We start from the raw sequence: 25766 nt of genomic DNA, 5'->3' as shown, positions 1-25766 counted from the left end.
CTCTCCCTCGAGCACCCGCTAAATAGCAAACAGATGCCCGGGATGCCAAAGATCTCACGGACTAGGGCACCGCCCGGGACTCCCGGCCCGGCAGTTTCTGAGTGATGGAAAGGCTGGCCGCACGACTGTTGCTTGAAACGAGCCGGCTTGCAAAGCAGAACATCCCCTTCCACCCCGGAGCCTCAGAGGAACCCCCCGCCTTTCTGTCGGCCACTCCTCCAGCCCCACTTGCCAAGCTCATGACCTGGTTTCCATCTTTGCACTCGCTGCCCGGGCTGCGTGAGTCCCGAGCTTACTCAGGTGGCGAATTTAGGGCCAACGATTTGGCACGCGGAGTTAGTTCTGATGGCGCGGATGTCCCCCCAAGGGTAATTTCAGAGTGCGCGTCCGAGAGCCCAGATCCTTAAACCTCACACTCCAGCCCCTAGCACTCGCACCCCCGGGTAGTGGCCAGCAGGTGTGCTCTTCGCAGGCCGTCCTGCAGTCAAGGAAAAGAGCGTACTCTGCGCTTGTCTCTTCCGACAACACTTGAAGCCGCACCGGGGCGCATCCAACGAATCTCATTAATCCAAACATCCACCCGACCAAGGTGTCCCAAGTTCGAGTTTGATCCGACAGTCCCCTTCCCGCGTCGACGCTGGAAGCCTCATCTACCCCGGCTTTCCCTTTCGACCCAAAGGGGCGCGCGCTGCGGTGCGCCGGATCCGCCTCTTCCCCGGGCTCTGGCGGGGCGGGGGTGGGTAGGCAGGGACCTGGATCTGATTAGCTGGGAGGGGGAAGCCGTGGTCCCAATCGCTCGCTCCTGTCTCCCAAGCTTCTAGAGGAGGAGGAAGAGGTGGAGGAGGGACGATATAGAGAGGAAGAGCGGGGGTCCCATCACTGAGCACCCTGGTCAAGGTTGGAGTCGCCGCCGCCGTCTTCCGGCTCTCGAGTCGCCCTCGCCCCGGGCCCAGCCATGGGGCCCCCTTCCAGCTCCGGCTTCTACGTGAGCCGCGCAGTAGCCCTGCTGCTGGCGGTGCTGGCGGCCGCGCTCCTGCTAGCGCTGGCCGTGCTCGCCGCCCTGTACGGCCGCTGCGCGCGCGTCCCGCCGTCGGAGCTTCTCCACCGCGGGGTCCCGGACGCCACACCCTCCCCGCCCGGCGCGCAGGAGGAGCCGCTGCCCACCCGGCTGACCGGCCCCACCCGTGAGCCGGCCGTGACGGCCACCCCGAGCAGCGGGCGCCCCCCAGGACCCTGGGACCAGCTGCGCCTGCCGCCCTGGCTCGTGCCGCTGCACTACGAGCTGGAGCTGTGGCCCCGGCTGCGGCCAAACGAGTCCTGGGCTCCGATGTTGACCTTCAGCGGCCGCGTGAACATCACGGTGCGCTGCACCGTGGCCACCGCGCGGCTGCTGCTGCACAGCCTCTTCCTGGACTGTGAGAGCGCCGAGGTGCGGGGTCCTCTCTCCTCCGGCACCGGAGACGGCGCGGTAGGCCGCGTGCCCGTGGACGGCGTGTGGTTCGCGTTCGACATGCAGTATATGGTGCTGGAGCTCGGCGGCACCCTGCAGCCCGGGAGCCAGTACGAGCTGCAGCTCAGCTTCTCCGGCCTGGTGTACCAGGATCTCAGGGAGGGACTCTTCTTCAACGTCTACACGGACCAGGGGGAGCGCAGGTAAGGGCAGGCCGGCCCTGGTCCCCTCCGTCCCCGCCCCCGCGTCTCCCGGCTTCCGCCGAGAGGCCAGCCGCCTACCTGCGTCCAGGTGCGCGTGTCCTGCCCTTCCCCCAAAGCCCCCATCACTCGCGACGGTTTCTTGGAGAGCCAAAAGGCGAGCGCCTCCTTCCTCCCCTTCTCTTCAGAAACCCTGCTCGTAATAGAGGCTACCAGACCGCGGTCCTAACTCTGGCCAATTTTTAGCACCATCCCCGCCCACCCAGTTTCTATCGTTGCCCTTATTTTAAGGTCGCTGCTATCCCAGTTTACCGTTGTCTTCGGAAAGCCCCCTTTTTGCTCTGATCCAGGATTGCTTCACCACAGTGAGCAAATCCCTTCCTACTCAAAGTTTGGTCCGCGGACCGGCAGCAGCTGTTAATCTGGGAGCTTCTTCGAAATGCAAATACCCCACCCTCGACCAAAGGATCAGAATGTGCGTTTTAAGAGGATCGCCGGGTGATTTCTGGGCATTAACTTTGGAGAAGCTTGAGGCTGTCGTACCCTTGTGTCTCTCGGTTCCCTTCCCAAGCGCGTCTTACCGCTCAGCTCCCTGCTCTCCTTCCGCGCTCTGTAGCTGCGCTCTTGCAACAAATAGACTCACGTCGGTGCTATCCGCATATATATATATATTTTCTTTTTGCTGAGGTTCTCCAAAACTTAAGAATCCCCTTTAATCCATCCTCTCCCGTCCCCTGCCTGGGGACCGAGTCTTGTTTTGTGGGTGAGCCGCAGCTTCCCCGACCCCTTCCAAGCTTTTTGAACAGCTCTGCAGAGTATGGGGAGCCGACGCTTTCGGGATTTCTTCCTTGGGAAGAAAATAATAATAATAATAATAATAATAATAATAATAATAATAATAATAGCGGTAATAATAATAATAATAATAATAATAATAATACCCCGAGTTTGCAAGCTCACGTAGCGTACATGTGTTCTCTTTACACTCATTGGGATAATGCTTTCCACACGGAATGTTTCCAGCTCAAGAATTACCTCTTTCCACGCTCTGCGACCACGTTACTGACCTGGGGCGGGCGCCGGAGAAATTGTGTATGTGGAAGACACGGAAACGGTCTGTCTTCGAACTGGCGCTCTTCTTCGCTCACGCACCGGTGGGCCTTTGCGGTTTAGACAACTGCATGTGCTTTGCCTTTTATTATTAGAGAAAATGTTCTCAGATGTTCTCTGAGGGAAAGGAACCTACTCAATTACCCCCTAAATCGTCTCCTGCATTATTTTCAAAAACTTCAGGACTTTGAAAGTAAGTTTAATAAGCTGCCTTAGTGGGCGTGTAATCTGTGACTTTTTTTTTTTTTAAGGACTATATGCTTGGGGTTTTCTTTTTTCTTTCTTTCTTTCTTTCTTTCTTTCTTTCTTTTTCTTTCTTTCTTTCAAAAATGCATCAAGGCTTGAAAAATAGTTTTGGAAATTTTCTCATTAGGATGATGTGTTACCAGATTTAAGGGCACAGGAGACCTTTTGAAATTACTGTGCGGGTTCAGAGCACAGGATTTTTCAGGGGGGATAAGGACACTGAACACACACTGGACAGTATTTTCTGCTGTCACAGCAGTAAATCATTTGCTAATGCATCTCTTCCTCCTTCTTAATGAGGCCGTGGCCTGGATAGACTGTGCTCGCAAACATGGGAAATGAAATTGCCTTTCCATTTTTCTATTGTGTTGCCAAGTCCAGTGGTAACTAGAAACCGTAGTTCGAGAACATTAAAATTCAAACAAGCAGAAATCCTAATAAAGTCCCCCAGATGTTCACAGACCCATGTAGAGTTACGGGCTTGCGGCATCTTAGAGGAGCGCCTGCTTGGAAATTGCTCCTCTGCGTCTCTGCTTTGGAAATCACAAGGGAGAGAAACCTCCAGTTGTGCTGGAAGCCAAGGTCACCCAAAACTTGGACAACCTGATGAGTGTGGTGAAGCTGATTTTGGAAGCCCACCAGGCCCAAGTTTGAGCTCTGTGACTTGAGTCAGGCTCTCCATGTCTCTGAGCTGGTGGCCTCATTCATGGAATAGACCCAAGTGTCACCCTTTAAGGTGATGTGAGAATTCACAAGAAGGAGGACAGGGTCTGGCACATACGCTGGGCAGTGGTCACATTGTGTAATTGTCAGGAGCAGCCTCTTGCTATCCAAACACGGAACCTGCCACATTCCTGGTCGACGCGAACCTCAGAAGAAGATTCCACCTGGGGAGAAACTGCCTGCCAAGTGTACATTCTTCTTGGAATGTCTCCGATGCTAGCTGCCAGCGGTTGGAACTTGTTTCCTTCTCTTTGGTGACCCCTTATCACAGTCTGGACAGGCTGCAGTTTTTAAATAATTTTACTCAACACTAAGGAAAAAGAAAAAGCAAATCATTCCAGAAAATACAAACAGCGTCCCTATCTTGCACTTCTAAGGCTTAGGTGACTAATATTCTAGCTTCAGACGTTGCTGGACAGGTTTCCGGTCTGTTCTCGGTCTTTCTCCGCTTGGCAGGTGCCATTCCATTTCTGCCACAGAGGAGACATCTACTGGATGCCTTAGACGTGTTCGTCTGTGTGTCAGTGTCTGCTTCTCTCCTTCCACGTGTAGAAAGCCGAGAGCAAAATCCACATGTTAATGCTTCTGGAAGCAGTATTTCTCAGACTTCATTCTCTGGCACATCACTCTTCCAGGTTTTGCCATATTCACATACCTCTAGCCATATTTATTTATTTTTTACTAAAAAAATCACTCAATTTAAACAACGATATTAAGTAGATTTATTAAAAAGCAACTCTGTCATATCAGAACTTACAGTCATGGTGCTGTAGAGTCACTAATACAACGAAAACACGATGTTATTAAGTTCTCCTGTTAGGATCGTCTGCTGAAGGATCCGAAGTCTGAATCTGAGGGCTGCTCTCTCTTTGTTAAAAAGAGAAATTAGAATCCGGTGTTCAAGTTAAACAACACCAAACCAAGATTTTCTCTTGACCTTACCAGGAAGATTCATAAAATTTGAAAAAGACTGACTTTCTCATATGTGAGTCGGATCTTTATAACAGTGTGTCTGCGAGCTACCCCAAGTCCTTCTCCACCCATACTTGGGGAAATCCTGAATTAGAGTAGTGGTTCACAAACCTTTGATGTATAGTAGAATCCCAGAGGAGTTTATCAAACAGGGTCCTGGGGCACACCCTCAAAAATTCCAGATCAATACACTCACGTTCATAGTCATAGCCACAAGGCAGAAGTCACACACGCTCATCAATGGATGAATGGATAAGCAGAAGGTGGCTCATACATATGTGGGAATATTATTTAGCCTTAAAAAGGAAGGACGTTCTGGGGCATCTGGGAGGCTCAGTCAGTTAAGTGACTGGCTCTTGATCTCAGGTCTTGATCTCAGGGTTGTGAGTTCAAGCCCCCAAAAAAAGGACGGACGTTCTGATACATGGTAAAACATAGATGAACTTTGAGGACCTTTTATGTAACTACTACCGAGAGTAGTAAAATTCTGAAATAGAAAGTAGAATGTTCGTTGCTAGAAAGTAGAATGTTCCTTGCTAGGAGCTGGGGGAGTGGGAAGTTGCCGTTTAAATGGGGACATTGGTTGTTTCTGGTTTTTGTCTATTAGACATAAAGCTTCCATGAGCAATTGTGTATGAGTTTTGGGCTGAATATGAGTTTTTGTTTTTCCGGAATAAATGCCCCCGAGTATAATTGGTGGGTCATATGGTTGTTTCTTGTTCAATTGTTAAGAAACTTCTAACTTGTGTCCCAAAGTGTCTGTACCATTTTACATTCCCACCAACAAAGTATGAATGATAGTTTCTCTGCATCTTAGCCACCATTTGCTTTTACCACTGTTTTCTATTTTAGCTGCTTTGATTCAAATATAGTGATATCTCATTGTGGTCTTAATTTGCATTTTTCTGATCCGTAGTCAGACGTGTTATCCATTGCACCACTGGCTTGCACTTAATTTTTATTTTTCTAATGGCTACTCATGCTCATCGTCTTCTCATGCTTGTTTGGCATTTGTATATCTCCTCATGTCTTTTGCCCATTTTCTAATTGAGTTGTTTTTACCGTTGAATCCTGAGAGTTCATTATATATTCTAGGTCGGAGTCTGTTGTGAGACATATGGTCTACAAATAGGTTCTCCTGGTTTGTAGCTTGTTTTTTCACACTCTTAGTAAGGTCTTCCAAGGGGCAAAAGTTTTTAATTTTAATGAGGTCCAATTTATCGATTTTTTATTTATTTTTAATTTTTTCCCAATTTATCAATTTTTAAAACAGACCATGCTTTTGGTATCATGTCTAAGAATGCTTTCTTAAAAGGACTCTTTTAGAGTAGTTTTAGGTTTACAACTAAATTAGAGGGAGGTACAGAGATTTCCCGTTTAGCCCCTGCACCTGCACATGCATGACGTCGCCCATTATCAACTTCACTCACCAGAACGATATATTTTTTTAACCAGAGATGAACCTATATTGATACACCCATGACTACTCAAAGTCCATAGTTTACCCTATGGTTCACTCTTGGTGTTGTACATTCTATATGTTTGGACAAATGTATAATGACATATATCTATCATTATAATATCATACAGAGTATTTTAACTGACCTAAAAATCCTGTTATTTGCCTATCCGTTCCTTGCCCCATCATTGATCTTCTTGTATCCATGGCTTTGCCTTTTCTAGAATGTCTTATATTTGGAATCATACTATATGTACATAACCTTTTCAGATCTGGCTGCTTTAACTTGATAATATGCATTTAAGATTCCTTCATGTCTTTTCATGTCTTGATCATTTCTTTTCAGCACTGAATAATATCCCATTCTCTGGATGCACCATAGTTATCCATTCCCCTACTGAAAAATATCTTAGTTGCTTCCAAGTTTTGACGATTATGAAAAAAGCTGCTCTAAGCTCTTTGTGTAGGCTCTTGTGTAGACATAAACTTCAGCTTCTTTAGGTAAATATCAAAGAGTATAATTTCGGAGTCATATGGTAAGAATATGTTTTGTTTTGTAAGAAACCACAAAACTGACTTTCAAAGTGGCTGTACCATTTTGTATTCCCACCAACACATCCTCACCAGCATTTGGTATTGTCAGTGTTCTGGCGTTTGGCCATTCTAATAGGTGTTCAGTGGTTTCTCACTGTTGTTTTAATTTCCCTGATGACATATGATGTGGAGCATTTTTTAATATGCTCATTTGCCATCTGTGTAACTTTTCTGGTGAGTTGTCTGTTGAGGTTTCTGGCCCGTTTTTTAATTGACTTGTTTGTTTTCTTATTGCTGAGTTTTAAGAGTTCTTTGTATATTTTGGAGAACCGTCCTTTATCAGATATGTCTTTTGCAAGTATTTTCTCCCAGTCTGTGGCTTGTCTTCTCATCCTCTTTATACTGTTTTTTGCAGAGCAGAAGTTTTCAGTTTTAAAGAAGTCCACTTTATCAATTATTTCTGTCATGGATCACGTCTTTGATGTAGTATCTAAAAAGACATCACTATACTCAAGGTCATTTAGGTTTTCTCCTATGTTACCCTTAGGAGTTTTATATTTTTTAATTTTACATTTTAAAGTGACACATTGTGAGTTAATTTGACCCATTAAGAGTTAATTTTTGTGAGGGGTGGAAGGTTTGTGTCTAGATTCAATTTTTTTTTTGCATGTGGATGTCTAGTAGTTCCAGCAATGTTTGTTGAAGAGACTCTCATTACTCCATTGCATTGCCTTTGCTCCTTTGTCAAAGATCAGTTGGCTGTATTTGTATGGGTCTCTTTCTGGACTCTCTATTCTGTTGCATTGATCTATTTGTCTCTTCTTTCACCAATATCACACTCTCTCGACTACCACAGCTTTATAGTAAATCTTGAAGGCAGGTGGTGTCATTCTTCCAAGTTTGTTCTTCTCCTTCAATATCATGTTGGCTATTCTGGGTCTTTTGCCTCTCCATATAAACCTTAGAATTGGTTTGTTGAAATCCACAAACTTAACTTGCTGAGATTTTTATTGGGATTGCATTGAATTTACAGACCAAGTTGGGAAGAACTGACATCTGGATAATATGACTCTTCCTGTCCATGAACATGGAATATCTCTCCATTTATTTAGTTGTTTTAAAAATTTCATTCATCAAAGATTTCTATTTTTCTTCATATAGATCTTATACATATTTTGTTAGATTTATACCTAAGTATTTCATTTTGGGGGGGTGCTAATATAAATGGTATTGTGTTTTTAATTTTAAATTTCATGTGTTAGTGTTGGCATATAGGAAAGCAATTGACTTTTTTTTTGTTGTTGTTGTTAAGATTTTATTTATTTATTTGAGAGAGATAGAGGGAGAGAGAGAGAGCACACAAGCCAGGGGAGTGGCAGGGAGAGAGAAGGAAAAGCAGGCTCCCTGCCAAGTAGGAAGCCCAACATGAGACTTGATCCTGGGACCCTGGGATCATAACCTGGCCAAGGGCAGTTGCTTAACCACCCAGGCACCCCAGCAATTGGCTTTTGTATATTAGTCTTGTATAGTGCAACCTTGCTATAATTGCTTACTAGTTCCAGGAGTTTTTTTTGTCAATTCTTTTGGATTTTCTACGTAGACAATCATGTCATCTGTGACTAAAGAGTGTTTCGTTTTCTTTCTTCACAATCTATATATCTTTTATTTCCTTTTCTTGACTTATTGCATTAGCAAGGACTTTCAGCACCATGTTGACGAGGAATGGTGAGAGGGGACACCCTTGCCTTATACCTGACCTTAGTGGGAAAGCTTTCAGTTCTCACCATTAAGTATGAAGTTAGCTGTAGATTTTTCATAGTCTTTATCAGGATGAGGAAGCTCCCCTCTATTCCTATTTTATTGAGAGTTTTTATCATGAACGAATATTGGATTTTGTCAAATGCTTTTTCTGCATCTTTTGATAAGATCATTTGGTTTTTCTTATTTAGTCTGTTGATGTGATGGATTTCATTAATTAATTTTCAAATGTTGCATCCTCCTTGTATACCTGAGATAAGTCTCACTTGCTTATGGTCTACAATTCTTTTTATACATTGTTGGATTTGATTTGCTAATATTTTGTTGAGATGTTTTGCATCTGTGTTCATGAGAGATATTGGTCTATAGTTTTACTTATTTATTTATTTTTGGTAATGTCTTTGTCTGGTTTTGGTATTGGGGGTATTGTCTTCACAGAATGTGTTAGGAATTATTTCTCTGCTTTTTTTTTGGCAGATTCTGTCTTTTAAGGAATTGGTCCATTTTATCTAGACTCTCATATGTCTGAGCACAGAGTAGTTCATAGTACTCCTTATTATCCTTTTAATGTCCCTGGGATCTGTACTGGTGACTCTCTCATTTCTGATCTTAGTATTGATAGAGCTGAATTAATATTTATCATGTGTATTATTGTTTTCTGTTTATTGCCATTGTTCTTTGTTCCTGTTTTTGTCTTCTACTCCTTTTCTGCTTTTCCTCACTGTGTTCTGCCAATCTGTGAACATAGCTTAGCTAAATTGACAATTCCATAGATATTCTGCATAAGTGATTGTACTGTCTCAAATAAAGACAGTTTTACTTCTTTGTTACTTTTATTTCTTTTCCTTGCCTTACTTCCATGTCTAGAGCCTCTATTAAAATGTTGGTTAAAAGTGGTTAAGTGCACATAACCTTGTTTTGTTCCTTAAGGTGAAAGCATTCAGTCTTGCACTGCTACTTGTGAGTTTTTTCCTGTAGTTTTTCTTCTTCTTCCTCTTCCTCCTGTTGTTTTTCTTCTTCTCTTCCTCATCCTCCTCCCTCTTGCAGATTCCCTATATCAGATTGAAGAAGTTCCCTTCTGGTTTTTAATTTTCTGAGAATTTTTATCAGATTGGATGCCAGATTTTGCCAAATGCTTTTTTTGCATCTATTGAGACGATCATATTTTTTTCTTTTTTAGTCTGTTAATATGGTAAATTACGTTGATTGATTTTCTAATGATAAATTAACATTGTATTTGCTAGATAAATCCCACTTGATTTTGAGGTAGTATCCTTTTTGTTTTGTTGCATTTGATTTGTTAAAATTTTGTTTTTCATTTTTGTATCCATGTTCATGGGTTTTCTTTTTCTTTGTCTTGTTTTGGTATCAGAGTAACACTGGCTTCAAATAATAAATGTAGAAGTTTTTCTTCTTTAATTTTTTGGAAGAATTTATATGGAATTGGCATTAATTCTTCCTTAAATTCTTGGTTGACTTTCACTGATGAAGCCACGTGGGCCTGGAGTTCTTTTGTGGGATGGTTTTTAACTACAAATTAAATCTCTTTAATGACTAAAGGGCTATTTTGGTTATCTATTTCTTTGTGAGCAAGCTTTAGGAGTTTGGGCCTTTCAAGGAATTTGCCCGTTTAATCAAAGTTGCCAAATTTAAGTACAATTAATGTTTTCCAAAATATTCCTTTATTATTATTTTAATATTGATAGAATCTGTAACTACATCACCTCTCTCATTCCTGACATTGGTCATCTGTGTTTTCTCTCTTTTGGGAGCTTAAGCCCTGGTTCTGATATCTCCTCTGCCACTTACTAAGTGTCTAACCAGTTGCATATACTCCAGAGTCCTCAGCTTTTTGTAAGTTAAAAGGGTGCGGTTCTTCAAGGTCTCTTCCACTTCTGATAGATAGTAAGTTTGATAAGTGTGCCTTGAGATTTATATACTTTATTAATCTTCTTGTGGAACCAATTTTTTGTTTCAATGATTTTCTCTATTGTTTTTCACTTCAATGCTTTATATATTATTCTTTATTATTTCCTTTCTTCTTCTTACTTTGGGCTTCCTTTCTTTTCCTTATTCTTTTTTCTTTTTTTAAGATTTACTTATTTTAGAGAGAGAAAGAGCGCTCAAGGGAGGAGGGACAGAGGGACAGGGAGGGAGGCAGAGAATCCACAGGCTGACTCCCTGCTGAGCGCAGAACACCATGCAGGGTTCAGTCTTACAACCTTGAGATCATGACCTGAGCCAAAATCAAGAGTCAGATGCTCAACCGACTGAGCCATCTTGGTGCCCCTTTTTCTTTTTCTATTTTCTTCAAGTGGGTGCAAGGTAATTGATTTAAGATATTTTTCTTCTCTAACATAGGTGTATAGAGATATAAATTTTCCACTAACTACTGCATTAGTGGCATGCACAAATAATGTCATGTTGTTTTTTGAAATTTTCATTCAGTTCAACATACTTTATAGTTTCCCTTTTGATTTCTTCTTTAACTCATGGGTTATTTAGAACTGTACCATTTAGTTTCCAAATATTTGTGCATTTTTTCATTTTTTCATTTTTTTATTGAGTGCCTGACATTTCAAAGTTTATGCTGCTGAATGCATATTTTTATGTTACTTTAATGAATGCTGTCTTTTTTATTTTTTTATTTTTATTTATTTATTTATTTATTTATTTTAAAGATTTTATTTATTTATTTGACAGAGATAGAGACAGCCAGCGAGAGAGGGAACACAAGCAGGGGGAATGGGAGAGGAAGAAGCAGGCTCTTAGAGGAGGAGCCTGATGTGGGGCTCGATCCCACAACGCCGGGATCACGCCCTGAGCCGAAGGCAGACGCTTAACCGCTGTGCCACCCAGGCGCCCCTGAATGCTGTCTTTTTTAGATAGGTACATAAGTTATTTGGTGACCTTCTCAATCCTTGTTTGATCTCCATGCCTTGTGTTAAAGTCCTTTGAGAGTGGATGGAAATTCTCCTTTACTCTAGGGCTACTTTAGTTCATTGCTCAGGCATTACCTACCTGGCCTCTGTTGAAAAATCCATTTATTCTGGAGATTTCCGTACTCTGGCTTGTGGGAATTTGAACAACTCCTAGCACTGTGTGAGCTCTAGGAATTGTTCAGCCTTCCCCTCAGTGGTAGCTGTTCTTTCCCAAGCAGCGTTTCTTTGCTTGACCTCCCAAAGTGCAGATTTCGTATTTGACCAAAGACTCAGCACAGGGGTGGGGAGGGGGAGGCGGATTCGGTGCAGATTTCTGGATTTCTGCCCTGCAGATTTTAGCTATCTAGATCTCTCTGGGCATCAGTCATAGTCTCCTCCACTCAGTGAGACTGCTGAACTCAGTTTCTGTTCCCTTTCCCTGGGCTGCAGTTGAGAAATTGCTTCCAGGTAGACAAAGCGACTGTAGAGGTCACCCCATTAGTTTCTCTTCTCTTGGGAATCACAGTTCTGTGCTTCCTGTTATCTTATGTCTAAAAACAGTTACTCCATAAATTTTATAAGAGTTTTTAGCTGTTTTCAGCAGAGGGCTTATTCTAGCCTGTGTTCTCTGCTAGGGGTGGAAAAGAGAAGTCTGATCCTCTCTGGATTTGGTAATGTTATTAACTATAAAGTTAATCCTCAGTCTTCTTCATAATATCTTAGTTTGCTTGTAGTTTTTATGACATTATGTTTTATGAAACATATAAAAGGACCCCAGGAAAGGGAGCTGGAAAGGACCACAGGCTGGAGAGCCGGAGCCCTGGTTCTGGTACTACTCCGGTCACTTACTCGTTGTCTCCTCAGTTGTGTAAATTCCCAGGGTACCAGCTTTCACATCGATATATTGAGATGGTGGGACTCTCCAAGTTTTCTTCCACTTTTGAAATTCAGTGAAAGAATGTTCACAGCGTCCTTTAGGAATACGTCTTGTTTTTCTGATCATGCCATGTCCTTTATAAAATATAAGACTGCATAGGGAGGTATTCAGAGAAATTAGAATAGGATCATCAAGGCATGAGGGTGGGCTCACTAGTGTGAAATGGCTGGAGGCAATTAGGATCTTTGTCAGGGACAAATCAAGGGGAGAGCCGTATGATCAGCATTAATCAGTGTGTGCAGGTGTAGAAAGAGTGAACAGAGGATTGAAAAAGACTTCCTTCCAGTTGCTGTTTATGCTAGGAAATCTGGCACAGTCCTCGGGGTATGACACACAAGAGAGAAATTTGAGCAATATTAGGAAAGAATTTAGAAGTATCAAAACAAGCCATGAACTCCAATGCCAAGCACACGATGTCGTTGGTGTCACGGAGAAAAGAGGTCATTTCATGATCTTATAGAAGTGCTGAACCCACATGCTTCATGTGGCTGAGCCATGTTCTCTAGGGGTTGGTCGTGCTCATCAAAGATTTAGATCCTGTATCTTTAGAAAGCAAGTGTAGCCAGCATATTGAAAAAGCACACCTCACAGCTGTGTAAAAATGCAACTGTGTTTCTCCCATTGTCCTTTTACAATTTAGTCTCTGAGATCATCTTTCCTGCTCCTGCATAAATACTCTAGCAGCCCATAATTTACCGCTCATTCTTTGGTGACAGATGATCTACGTCCACGAAGTCACAAACACTGTCCAGATGCAAAAATTAGAGAATCCAGTTCTGTGTCACATTAAAAGACTTGAACTTAATTTACTATGAAATCTCCCTTTCTCTCACTCCACACTCACTTCCCCGAGCTGGGGCGGGCTTTGGGGTAGAAGACTGCAGTGAGATAAGGAGTCAGGGGCAGTGATGTTTCCATTTCCCCAACTCGTGGTTCTAGGTGCCCCCCTCCTTCCATCTTGAGAGCTGCTGTTGCACTCCCTCCAGGTCCCATGGGACTGGGGGAGACGGGGAGAGGGGACACGTAGGGCCCTTCTTACCTGAGCCAGTACTCTTGCCATTTGGTCTGACTCTCACCCAGCACATACCTTTTCCCCTAGAGATGTCATTTTCTCGCTGTTTCTCTTTCTCCTACGATTTCCTTGACCTTGCAGGCTGCTTCCTCTATTTCTCTGTTCTGATGGTCATGACTGGACTCCTTGCTCAGCCCCACCCCCGGACGTGCAGGAGTGCGTCTCCAGCTTCCTGCAGGTGGCCCTGTTGGACAGAACCCAAGTCAGTTCCCGTACTGGCTCACTCCATGTCTCAGGGCCCACAATTCTTCCAAGGCACCCTCATCTATCCCTGACCTGGGCCTTACAGGGTCCCAAGACAGTAGCACTCTTCTTCTGTCTCTGCCTCCAAAGCAGTCAGTCCGCCTGCCTTTCAGAGTCCCTCCTGGTAAGAGTTAGACTCTGACCAGTGTCAATTTCGGCTTTCCCACCAGGAAGCTGGGTACCAACCTCTAAGTCTCTCAGCCGCAGGAAGCGCTTCTGCTCTCTGTGGGATCTTCTCTCCTTCTAGCTCACCCTAGTTAGGGGTTCCCAGCATCCTGAGAGCAAGAGGGCTTGGCTAAACTACGCCCCTCCCCTGCTGAGAAATCTCTCCTCTCGTCTCTTGTGTCTACTCCATGACCTTCCTTCCCTATATCTTTTTTTAAAAAGATTTAATCTATTTATTTATTTGAGAGAGAGCGAGAGAGAGCACAAGTAGGGGGAGGGGGAGAGGGAGAGGGAGAAGCAGACTCCCCACTGAGCAGGGAGCCCTATGTGGGGCTCGATCCCAGACAGGGATCATGACCTGAGCTGAAGGCAGATGCTTAACCGATTGAGCCACCCAGGTGCCCCCTTCCATATATCTTTGATGGAGCTGAGAAGCCCGAGAAGGGCCTTCACGTTCTTGAGGCCATCTACTTCGAAAATCTTCATAACATGGCTTGGCACCTTTCTCTGGAATTGTACGTCTATTATGTCTTGTTCTTGGTGGAAACTTCAGTTTTAAGATCCTGTTGCACAAGTAATAAACAAATATGATTCATGGGCCAAGCCTTGAACCACAGACCAGTGGTGTAACATCCGTCTTTACTAAACATTTTGATTTCTGAGTGTGTCATTGTGCAAAACCAGCTCGGGGGTGGGGGACAACTTTCAGGTCTTACTTAACCCTTGGCCAGTTACGTGACTCAGCACTTGTTAGCCAGAGCTGTAGGCATATGGCATCCATACAGTGCTTTGGAACAAAATACCTTAGTGAGTGGATATTTCTTACGTGGCAGGAGCTGGAGCCCCCAAGGACATCATGTGGTCTTGACCCCCCAAGACCTCCTCTGGCACAAAAACGTGGGGAGTCCAGGATTCTCTGGCTGTTCCAGAGGGCAGGAAAGTGGCTTTGAAATACCGAGCCACTACAAGACACACTCTCTCAAATTAGCTCCCTCCCCAGCCCACCGCTGTCAACCCAGACTTCGCAGGCACTGTAATAGCATGTTTCAGTGAGCTTTGAGGGCAGGAGAGGGTGGATGGTTCTATTTTCTGAGGTCAGGCTATCCTTACAGGGTTGCTTGAGTCCAAAGCAGAGAGAGCAGGGAACAAATACCAACCTTCAATTCCCAGATGTGGCATAACCAGACCGTGTGTGTGGCTGGCTGGTCCTGACCTGGGTAGTCAAGAGTACGAGCCAGCAAGGCTGCGTGTTGTAGGGATCTTTCCCGTTTGGTTTGTTTGTATAAAGCCAGGGAGGGAATAGTTGAGTAAAATCCAAGAGTTTCTTTTCTTTCACTCCTCTAGGGGCCTGAATCATGGAATCGGAAGGCACTTGCTGGGTATTTGGTTTGTTAAAGGGGCGACTCTCGGAGCTGGTGTCTCTTAGCTTTTTGAACCTGTAACCACCCCCCCACCTCCTTTTTAAAATTTAAAATCAGTTAATTAGCATATAGTGTATGATTAGCTTCAGAAGTAGAGTAGCCCCTTTTGATGAGCATACAACTTTCCCACTTGCCTGAAGCCTGATTTTCTCTCCTTCTCACCTTGCAACTTCCTTGAGATTCATATGCTTTGTGAAATCGTGGCAGCGGAGATGTTCCCAAGCTTTACTTTCTTTTTTTTTTTTAATTTTATTGATTTATTTGTCAGAGGGAGGGAGAGAGCACAAGCAGGGGGAGAGAAGCAGAGAGAGGGAAAAGCAGACTCCCCGCTGAGCAGGGAGCCCGATGCAGAACTCGATCTCAGGACCCTGGGATCATGACCTGAGCCGAAGGCAGATGCTTCACCGACTGAGCCACCCAGGCGCCCCCCAAGCTTTACTTTCTGTGGTTTCTGTTACAAAAGCAATAGGCACAGGATGGCTTTCCGAATGTATAAGCACGTTTCATAAAACTCGATGTGCTTTTTCACTCTCCATTATCCTTTTTCATGCTAATATAGTACCGTTTGTACAAAATGTCCTACCATTTCAGAGGGCTCAGCAACCTCGTGGAGGCCAAGCATGAACTTCCAAGGGGGCTGTTTCTCCCAACCCTAAATGATTCAGAGGGAGAAGCAGGTTTCCCGCTGAGCAGGGAGCCCAATGCAGGACTCGATCCCAGGACCCTGGGATTATGACCTGAGCTGAAGGCAGATGCTTAACCGACTGAGCCACCCAGGTGCCCCTCCCTGCTCAACATTCTTTCCACTGTATTGTCCATTGTTTGACTCTTCTCTCCTTCATCACCTATCTTTTAAAGATAGCAACCAATACTACAAATACCAGGGCAACAGACGCTGTAAAAATACTTCATATTCTTTTATCTACATTAGATCAAGCTACCTTTATTTTACAGTACTTCCAAAGCTGAGAAAATACTTATTCAATTGCTACGAACCCATGTTTTCGCCAAATATTATAAATGGTACCGAAGAGAAGCTACGTGACCCCTAACTTCCGGTAGTTTGAACTTTATTAGAAATACAATAATGGTTTGTAATCAGCTTGTGGTCACCTGTGACCTCTGAGACATGTCTGAATGCAGCTGTAATTGGTGACGTTCCATCCTGGCACCCCCTACCCTGTGACTTATCCCTCCCGGAATTCTTTTACGGTTCCTCTTTATGGAGCGCAATCTGGGAGATGGAAAGGAATATAGGAGAATTCGTAGGTTGTTTGTTGATAAATTCAGTTACTGATAAGGTAAAAGTTCAAACAGCAATTAAAGGTTGACAGTGCCATTACTTTCCAGGTGGGGAATAGGAAGCTCAGCAGAAATGTGTGGCCTGCCGTGCAGGATTGCTCAGCTAGCAGGAGATGGAGTGGGTCTTGCAGCCACAATGGCTGAGGTCAGAGGTCACAGATGTCGGAGTTCACGGGCCGCCTTCCAGTCCGTGCAAGCAAGGGCAAAGTGAAGTGGGAGGGAGCATATAGGGCAAAACAGGCTTGTTGAAAATTACGGTTTTGTCACATCCAGGTTATGAACACATCTAGTTGGCTGACCTTGAGAGGCTTTTGAGCGTGCTGACTGTTGCGTGTGAATTTTCCCATGAGGGGCGGCCTTATCCTGGTGGACGTGGGTGGTGATAGTGGAGGGGCCATTCTCTCTCACACCCTGTTGAATTCCCCCATTACTTACCTAAGAGCTGGGCCTGAAACAAAGGTAAATGCACCGGGGACACTAAGTCTCAGGACCTTAGGGGGAAAAAAAATTAGCATCCACACCCGTCATCCCAAATCCGGGTCCCAGGTCACTGAGTCTGAATGAGAAGCACAGGTTTATTTTGAGAACAAAGTTGTTAGCGAGGACCCATCTCTTGTCAGATGCCCCGTGTTTACAGAGGATGAACCTGACAAATTGTTTGCCCAGGGCACTCTTGTCCCTAAACTTTTACCCGTAAATCACCAGTGCACTGTGGGTAATGTCGGTTTTTGTATTTTTCCATGGAGATGGGGGAAGGAGCAGTAGGGATTTGCTAAATCTACCCGCGTATAAGTGAATGTTGTTTTTTTTTTCGTTTGGCACGTACTTAGATAAAACCTTTTCTAAGTGTTCAACCAGGAAGAAGAGGGACCATGTGAGAAAAACATAAAAATGTAGACATTCTCCAGCAGACATTGCCTGCACTTTGATGGCGAATGAGAGCAATAGTTCATTCCCCAAAAAGTAAACCTAGTTTAAAAAATAACTTGGTTCTCAAAAGCCTGTCATTGCATATTTGCTATATTTGTTCCTATTTTGTTTGCAGAGGGTTGGAAAGGCATATGATGTCATGAAGTAAATAGTATTTTGTGGTCAAAAATTAAATAGGTCTTTTGTATTTTAGGTCTTACAAGAATCCCAAGGTGTGGTGAGAACTAAAATGTGTGTGTGTGTTAACCTGAAGGGCTGCAAGGAAGATGAGGGGAAATATTCTCACTCCTTCCTGAATATAATTATAAGCCATCATCCCTCAATATTTTTTTTTTGTCTCCCCTAATTTGGAATAAAAATAAATAGATGTTTCCCAAAAATGTATTGCAGGGCCCTGGTAGCGTCTCAGATGGAACCCACATTTGCTAGGAGTGTGTTTCCTTGTTTCGATGAGCCGGCTCTAAAGGCAACATTTAATATTACAATTATTCATCACCCAAGCTATGTGGCCCTTTCCAATATGCCCAAACTAGGTAAGTAATGTTTCCTGTCCTCATATACGTATCTATTAATGATACATATGTGTATGTATATATATTTAACTCTGTAATAGCTTTGATGTCAATAGCCTTTCTAGGCCATGTATTGGCCTAGAATTATAATTAGGGAGAGCAGTCCCATGGGGTCTTTCCCAGCACCAGCATCTCAGAAGTGGTAAATCCCGATTCTTTTTGCATTGGAAGCAGGGGACACCACGTCGTCCTTATTCCTTGGCAGCCTATCCCCTCGCTAGTTTGGCCTTCACTATTGATCATTAGTGATAACAAGCCAGCAGACTTGGTCTGAATCTGGTGCACAGATGTGTTTCATTTGGCTCACATGATTTTTTTTTTCTTCTGATTGAACTTTTAAAAATCCAGAGATTTCTCATAAAAATCAAGATTTTTACTTCCTTGTAAACTTAGAAGATCTAAGGACACCAGGCATGCTGCTCCTTCGTGACAACAATAGTTACAGCTCGTGAGAGGCTGTCCCTGCAGATGCCTCCCGACCCCCCAGCCTGCTGGGGTCCCCACCATTCCCTGTTTATGTGTGCCAGCCCAATTCATACCAGATACCCAGCCCTCGGCATTAAAGACCCAGCCTGCCTCCACTGAAGACTGTCGATACCTAACAGTGGCCACATTGCCCTTCCTTGACCTCCTGTGGGCCTGGGAGGGTCTAGATGAAGTGTTGTGAGAGCTGGACGGTCTAGAAAACAGAAGTGACAGAAAAGAGAAGAGGTGGGTCGTGGACCTCACCGTGCGCGTGGATTTGGTCCTCCGTCAATATTATTCAGGATACTGATTCAGAGCAAAGATGCTGTCCTTAGATCTTCCTAATGTCGGTTAGTTGTTTTTAATTGAAGGATAGCGGACATACAAGAGGTATGTCATAGTGATTTGACAATTATGTAACATTATGCACTGTTTGCCGTGATACCTGTAGTCACCGTCTGCCACCAAAGTTAGGACTCTTAATGACAGTCTTCTCTATGCTGTACGTTGTATCCCCGTGGCATTGATTTTTTTTTTTAAGATTATTTATTTTGAGAGAGAGAGAGAAGAGAGCATGGTAGCAGGGGGAGGGGCAGAGGCAGAGGGAGAGGGAGAATCTTAAGCAGGCTCCACGCTGAGCACGGACCCTGAGGCAGGGTTCGATCTCACAACCCTGAGATCCTGACCTGAGCCGAAACCAAGAGTCAGAGAGGCTCAATCGACTGAGCCACCCCGGCGCCCCTCCGTGGCATTGATTTTATCACTGGAAGTTCGTAGCTGTTAATCTCCTTCACCCCTTCCGCCCACCTCCCCAGCCCCGTCCCCACTGGCAACCGCCATTTTATTCTCTGTATTTATGAGTCTGTTTCCAGTTTTTTTGTTTGTTGGTTAGCTGGCTCATGTGTTTTGCCTTTTAAATTTCACACATCAGTGAAATCATATGGTATTCGTCTTTTTCTGACTTACTTCACTTCATATGGTTTTGATGAGCCTGGGGTGGAGGAATCCAAACGGCTGGCTAGACTCTGGGGACTGGCTGGGAGGAAGTTGTGGGGTGACAAGGGCCTGACACATCGTTTCAGAGGTGGCTGTTACTGCTTCGCTTTACAGTGACTTGGCCTGAAATCGATTTCTGCAGGTCAGTCTGCAAGGAGAGACGCGAATGGAAGCATATGGACCGTCACCACCTTTTCCACGACGCCCCACATGCCGACTTACTTGGTGGCCTTGGCCGTATGTGACTATGCCCATGTGGACCGAACCGAAAGGGGCAAGGAGGTGAGTGAGGAAGACGGTTGAGGTAAGGGTGCCTTCGTACTGGCCGTGGGTGGTTCATCCGTTCTTTCCGCATCTGGGGGCTACGCCTCCATCTCCCATGTCACCTCCTGGTGGCCCCCTGACTGTTTCTAAGCCCTGTTGAAACTCTTAGTGTGGGGGGCACGTGAGGGGCTCAGTCAGTTAAGCATCTGCCTTCGTCTCAGGTCATGATCCCAGGGTCCTGGAATAGAGTCCCGCATTGGGCTCCCTACTCAGCAGGGAGTCGGCTTCTCCCTCTCCCTCTGCCCCTCCCCCCTGCTTGTGCTGTCGTTCTCTCTCTCTCTCCCAAATATATAAATAAAGTCCCCCCCCAAAAAAAAGGATCACCCCATCCAGAAGCGGGGCGGCTAGCTTGCTTCACTCGGAGACACACAGCGCTCCCCCAGAGTTTGGGTGAAGGAGGGGCTCTGTCCTCAAACACCTGGTTTTCACCCAGTTGTGCCCTCCGTCCATAGTCACCGTCGCGGAAAGTATCCAGGTGACTGCGGCAGCCCTTTACCCCTGGCCCACACCCCACACTGGAGCATGGAGGGGAGTTAGGCCCATTCTGCCGGCCGCAGCCTTTCTCACCACATCGACCTCCCAGAGCTGAGGAAAATCAGGCCCCCGCAGCCGACAGAGATGCTCTCCTGGGGCCCCAGTGTCCTCCAGGCTTGGACCATGGACTTGTGCAGATCAGGAGGCCGTGGAGGGGACAAGCCTATCGCCAGGGGGAGAATCACTCAGAGCTACTCTTCTGAAGCCTGAATGAACCTTTCAGTGTCCACGCAAACCTCAGCTTCTCGTCCTCAGCTCTTGGCAGCAACCTTGCTTCACTTCCCAGAGAGTCGCTGGTGGGTCCTTGAGAGTCACAGATGGATCACAGGCCAAGTGAAACATTCACGACACCTCCTGAGAAATCTCCTCGGGCAGGACGTGGAAGCACGGGCTTGGGGCCTGGCATGAAGGAGCGACCCAAGGTGGCGCGTCAGCTCCCACAGCTCCAGGGACTTGTTGCTCTCGGGGCTGCTCTTCAGCAACGTCTGAGAAAAGGGGGCCAGTCTCTTTCTTGGTGAAGGATAGCCCCGAAAAGAAAACCAGCTGCCATTGAAGCAAAGAGGAAACGGAAGAAGCCTAAGAAAGGCACGTTCTTCGCCAGGAACTTGAAATTTGGGATGAGTTTATCAGTGGAATGCTGCCTTTGGCTCTGGCTCAGTTCTCTCCAAAGGGAAGGAGTCCACCATCTATCCTACAGGGGAACCAGAATGTATTCTTGGAAGAGGGTCCAGATTATACAAACAATGGCTTGTCAAGGAAGAGATAAAAATTGAGTGAGATTGAAAAGGCAGTTGGTTGTTCTTTGACGTGAGGATAAATATGGAGACACGGACCTAAGGTTGGACATAACAGCTTTTGAGTAGAACTTAGTGCACACTGGCACGTGTAAAGACTTTCCTCTTTTAGATGTTGAGGTCTACTGGGTGCAGGGAGGACCCCAAGATCACACTGAGGGGCTAGGTGTGGTTTTGAAGGAATTTTATGGCTACGTTTCCCACGTATTCCTCACTGTGTGGTGTTGGCCCCCCTCCCACACAGCTAGAAGTCTCCATCACTTGCCTCCCCCTTGGCTTATAGGATGGTAGTTTAGGGGAGGAGATTTGACACTGGAAGTCGAACCTACAAAGGTTCAGTTATTTCCCCAGATGTTCCAGTGAAAATGCATCCATCTTGAATGTGAGAATGTTCTTTCCACTGAGCGGTGTGGGCTTGGGCGCAACAATCTGCGTTGCCTGGAGCTGGAGGTGGGGGGTGGGGAGAGTGCGGTGTGGGGGAGGCCGAAAAGCATGAGGTGGGAGGCCCCAGAAGCAGGTGGTTGCATTCTGTGCGAGGGGAACATTCCTGAAGACCTCACGTAATTCCAAGTTCACATAATTCAAGACAAATTTTCCAGCAGAAATACAAGCAGAGCAAGGTGAACGTGTTGCTGGAGTGCAGCAGTCTGCAAATATCATTGTCCTGATTTCCCTTTTCCTAGCATTTGCTCCAGTGTTCTGCAGAGAATGCGACCTCAAATCGCCGGTGTTCACATCAGGACAATTATCTTAATTCCCTCATTTCTAACTTTCCTTCCAGGGTTACTGGGGTTCATGCACATTCTTCGGCATTAATGCTAGGCACCCCAGTAAAAACGTGCTCTGATGCTATTGCTGTGGGATATAAAGTGATTCTATATTAAAATAATAATGAATTGTCAAACAGGAGCAAAGTTACCATGAAGGTCGCCCAAATCAACTCCCAAGGGCCCATACAATAGCTCGGTCACATTAAACTAAGAAAGCATGGCAGGGATTTCTTTTTCCCTGCTAAAGAGGAAGTGTCATAAACAGAGACGGAATTCATTTGTTCAACAACTGTAAAATCACAACTGTTGATGAACTTTTTTTAATGAAGGGAATTAACCTTATTTAAAATTTTGAAAACAAGATGGCACCGTTAATAACCTTAGCATTAATAAAGATGAAGAAACTGTTTTAAATTTGCACGCTGCGAACGTGGCTAATCCGTACTACACTGTGTCACCCTGCTAATCGCACAATGTTTGGGAACATTGGAAATATGTCCTAAAAAGGGGGCAAGCAAGGGTCCGAGGTGCCCTTTTCCTTGAAGGCAGAGTCTACATTTTCTGTGGGGGTAGATACTAGTCCAAGGATTATTTCCAAATTCCAAAAGTTGCACGTGTTACTGTACAACATTGAAATAACGCCCTTTCCAGAGAATCACTGCTCACATCTTAGCAAACAGCCTCCTGGATTTTCTCCAGGACACGTACACATTTCCAGTTGACCCTTGAACAATGCAGATGTGAACCCAGCGGGTCCACTAACACACGGATTTTCTGTATAGTTCGACACTGTAAATGTATTTTCCCTTCCTTATGATTTCCTTAATAGTATCTTCTTTTTTCTAGCTTACTTTATTATAAGAAATAGTATATAATAGACAAAATATGTATTAAGTGACTGTTCACATGATCGGGAAGGCTTCTGGTCAATAACAGCCTATGAGCAGTGAAGATTTTGGGGACCCAAAAGTGATCTGTGGATTTTTGACTGCACAGAGTCGGCACCCCTATAGCCCCATGTTGTTCAAGGGGTCACCTGCCAACATTCTATTCCATAGCTTCTTCTGAAAAGGTCAGGCTTGGACTCTAGAGCATCAGGGAATTGGAGGACGCAGGCTGCCCTTCGCCAAAGTCACTACTGCTTTTCCTAATCGCCACTTCATTGTTTTGATTTAGATACGCATCTGGGCCCGGAAAGACGCCATCGCCAACGGAAACGCAGACTTTGCTTTGAACATCACAGGTCCCATCTTCTCTTTCCTGGAAGATTTATTTAATATTAGTTACCCTCTTCCCAAAACAGGTGAGCCGTCTTCCTTTCCAATGCAATGGGCTTCCTATTATGGGGGCCCTGGGTTAAGGTCAAAGGGTACACAGAGGAGCTGCCAAGGACCCACTGTCAGCACTGAGCTGCTATTTTGAGGGCAGCGCTGCTGGCCTCCCAGCCTTGCGTCCTACACCTTCCTGAACACAGGCCTGTCTGCTATTGCTCTGTACAACGCCGTGTGCCCAGTGTTCGGGATTTAGAACCCTCCTGGGTATTCATTGCCAGCCTCCCAGCCTGCAGCCCCTGCTCTCTCTCTTGCATTCTGTCCTTTCCTCTCCCATTGCATGTGGATGATGCAACATTCTGGATGTTTTAGCAGGCCTATGTGAATTACCCCAGTTCCCGCGAATGAGGGTTTTGGGTTGGTGGTGGTTTTCTGTGGGGTGGTTTGTGTGCGTTTTGTGTGTTTGTTTTTTTCCTATTCTTTAGCTGCGAGTCATTGGATGAGGACGTGGAGTCCCGTCTGTCAACATCTGCTGTATAAAACTGGACTCACGTGTGAACACTAGGACCCTCGAGGAAATATGTAAATGCCTTACTGCTTATAGGTCCGTAGAGTGTGTCCTTCAAATCGTGTGAGTCACTCAGCTTAGAAAGTTGTCCAGTGTTTTCTCTGCCTGCAGTGAGGGTTTACCATGTCAACGTATTTTATTCCGCTGACATGTTATGTGAAGTCTTGGAAAAAGTATGCTCGGTCTGCACTGGCAGATGGCGGAAGAAGGTAGGAAGTCCGTATCTGGGAACTCCAGCCTCCCGAACTCAGCCTGGCGAGCCGGGGGCTCTGTAGCTTAAGCTTGGTGGCTCAGGAGGAACCGGGCTTGAGACAGCCTTGGCCCATGCAGGGATCCCCGAAATGATGCCTGTCTTTTTGGGAGTTGGAGGCCTCAGAAGCCTGGGCTTGGAGGCTTTGGCTGGAGGATCTCAAGATGGCACTTGTCTAGGCAAGAAAAGTTCCATTTGTCTTTCTTTAGATAAGGAACAGTCCAGAGTGACCCTCCATGCCCTGTTCCATAAAGCACCTCCTCCATCCAGTTAGCCTCCTCTTTATTATCTCCGTCCCCTCCTCCCCGTGCCCCCAGCCCTGTCTAGCTCACACCACCATCAGCCCCACCTCAGCCTCCCTCACTTGGTTATGCCCCCTTCCCTCTTGCCCCCTCAGTTCCACCTCCCACACTGAGGCACAGGAAATCTTTCTGTAGCAAAATCCAATGGCCATATCCCTGTCCTCTCTAAAACCTCTCCGTGGCTTCCCGTAACCCTGAGGACCAAGTCCGAACTCTGTACTCTGTCTCTACAACAGTGCATCTCCTGCCAAACTCTTGGGGCTTTCGGCAGTTCTTCAGAGTTGGAAGGAGGCTTTGGCATCCCCTCTGTCCCTTCCTCCACCTTCCTCTTCTCCTCTCCCCCAGGCTCTTGCACGTGCACTTTGCACATCCTGCGATGAGGTCTACCCGATCGGTTAATTCCTATATTTCTCCACTCACTGCCCCCTCCTCCAGGAAGCTTCCCCTGATTCCCTTTTCCTCATGCTTCCACCGCATCCCGGGCACCCCTCCATTCAAGCTCTTGACTTAACTACATCCTAATCATGCCCCCCCATTAGATCAAGAGTAATGTGGGTCAGGATCTGGCTTGTCTTTTTCTTTGTACCCTCAGAGCGTATGGATAATGCTTCTTTCAGAATGCTAAGCAGTAAACTTGTGTGTGTGTATGTGTGTGTGTGTGTGAAGGGAATAAATACATGCAGTTAGTTCAGTAATTCCATGCAAATCCTGACTAGATTGTCAGCTTCTGGAAATCAGGGTTATATTTGACACATTTTTGTATCTCGCACAGGCTCTCAACCAATGTGACACGCAGGTGGCATTCATCACAACTGCATTTTGACAGATGATTAAAATAAGGAGATTTTTAATTACTGGATCTTTAAGAGAAAGAGAAACGAATGTTTCCTGGTTATTATAACTCTTGGTTGAGCCATTTAAAAAATACAGAACAAAACAAGACACAAACCCCTTCCCTTCCAGCCTTTCCCACCTAAGCCACGCTCTTACTCTCAGAGGTCAGGTGACAAGCTCTTTTGCTTCTTTATCCCATGTGCTTTTCTTTCCATTTCTCTCTTCTGGCTTGCTCAATGAATTCTAAGCCCGAGAATCTAAACCATGTTCATGTAACAGCATTTTTTTTTTTCTGGTGTTGCTGTCGTTTTAATTGTTTAAAGTCAAAAGTGGACTGAAAGGTCAAAATACTAGAGCCTTGTAGAGCTGGGTGTTGAGGTTGTTATAAGTTTTGGAAGAAGAAGTGGCATGATGCTTTAAAGAATGAATATCGTCTGGGGCACCTGGGTGACTCAGTTGGTTAAGAGTCTGCCGTCGGCTCATGTCATGATCCCAGGGTCCTAGGATCCAGTCCCACATTGGGCTCCCTGCTCAGCGGGGAGTCTGCTTCTCCCTCTGCCTCTGCACCTCCCCCCACTTGCGATCTCTCTTGCTCTCACTCTCTCTCTCAAATAAGTAAAATCTTAAGAGAGTAAATAATGGG

General features: G+C 45.4%; 1 protein-coding gene across 2 annotated transcripts in view; it reads left to right on the top strand.

The window, feature by feature from the left end:
• The first annotated feature begins 772 nt into the window (after positions 1-772).
• The window catches only part of LVRN (laeverin), a 66918-nt gene continuing 41924 nt past the window's right edge, over positions 773-25766 (top strand). The window contains exons 1-4 of one of the 2 annotated variants that reach the window (XM_008709525.2): positions 773-1653; positions 17834-17976; positions 19619-19758; positions 23075-23201. In XM_008709525.2, the coding sequence (XP_008707747.2) occupies positions 956-1653; positions 17834-17976; positions 19619-19758; positions 23075-23201 (1108 nt within the window). In that variant the 5' untranslated portion in view covers positions 773-955. The remainder of the gene's footprint in view (positions 1654-17833; positions 17977-19618; positions 19759-23074; positions 23202-25766) is intronic. The other variant, XM_040622559.1, reaches the window with a different exon arrangement.

The sequence above is a fragment of the Ursus maritimus genome, unplaced genomic scaffold (genome assembly GCF_017311325.1).
Source record: "Ursus maritimus isolate PB19 unplaced genomic scaffold, ASM1731132v1 scaffold_5, whole genome shotgun sequence".
NCBI lineage: Eukaryota > Metazoa > Chordata > Mammalia > Carnivora > Ursidae > Ursus > Ursus maritimus.
This window is presented reverse-complemented; position numbering and strand designations above follow the sequence as displayed.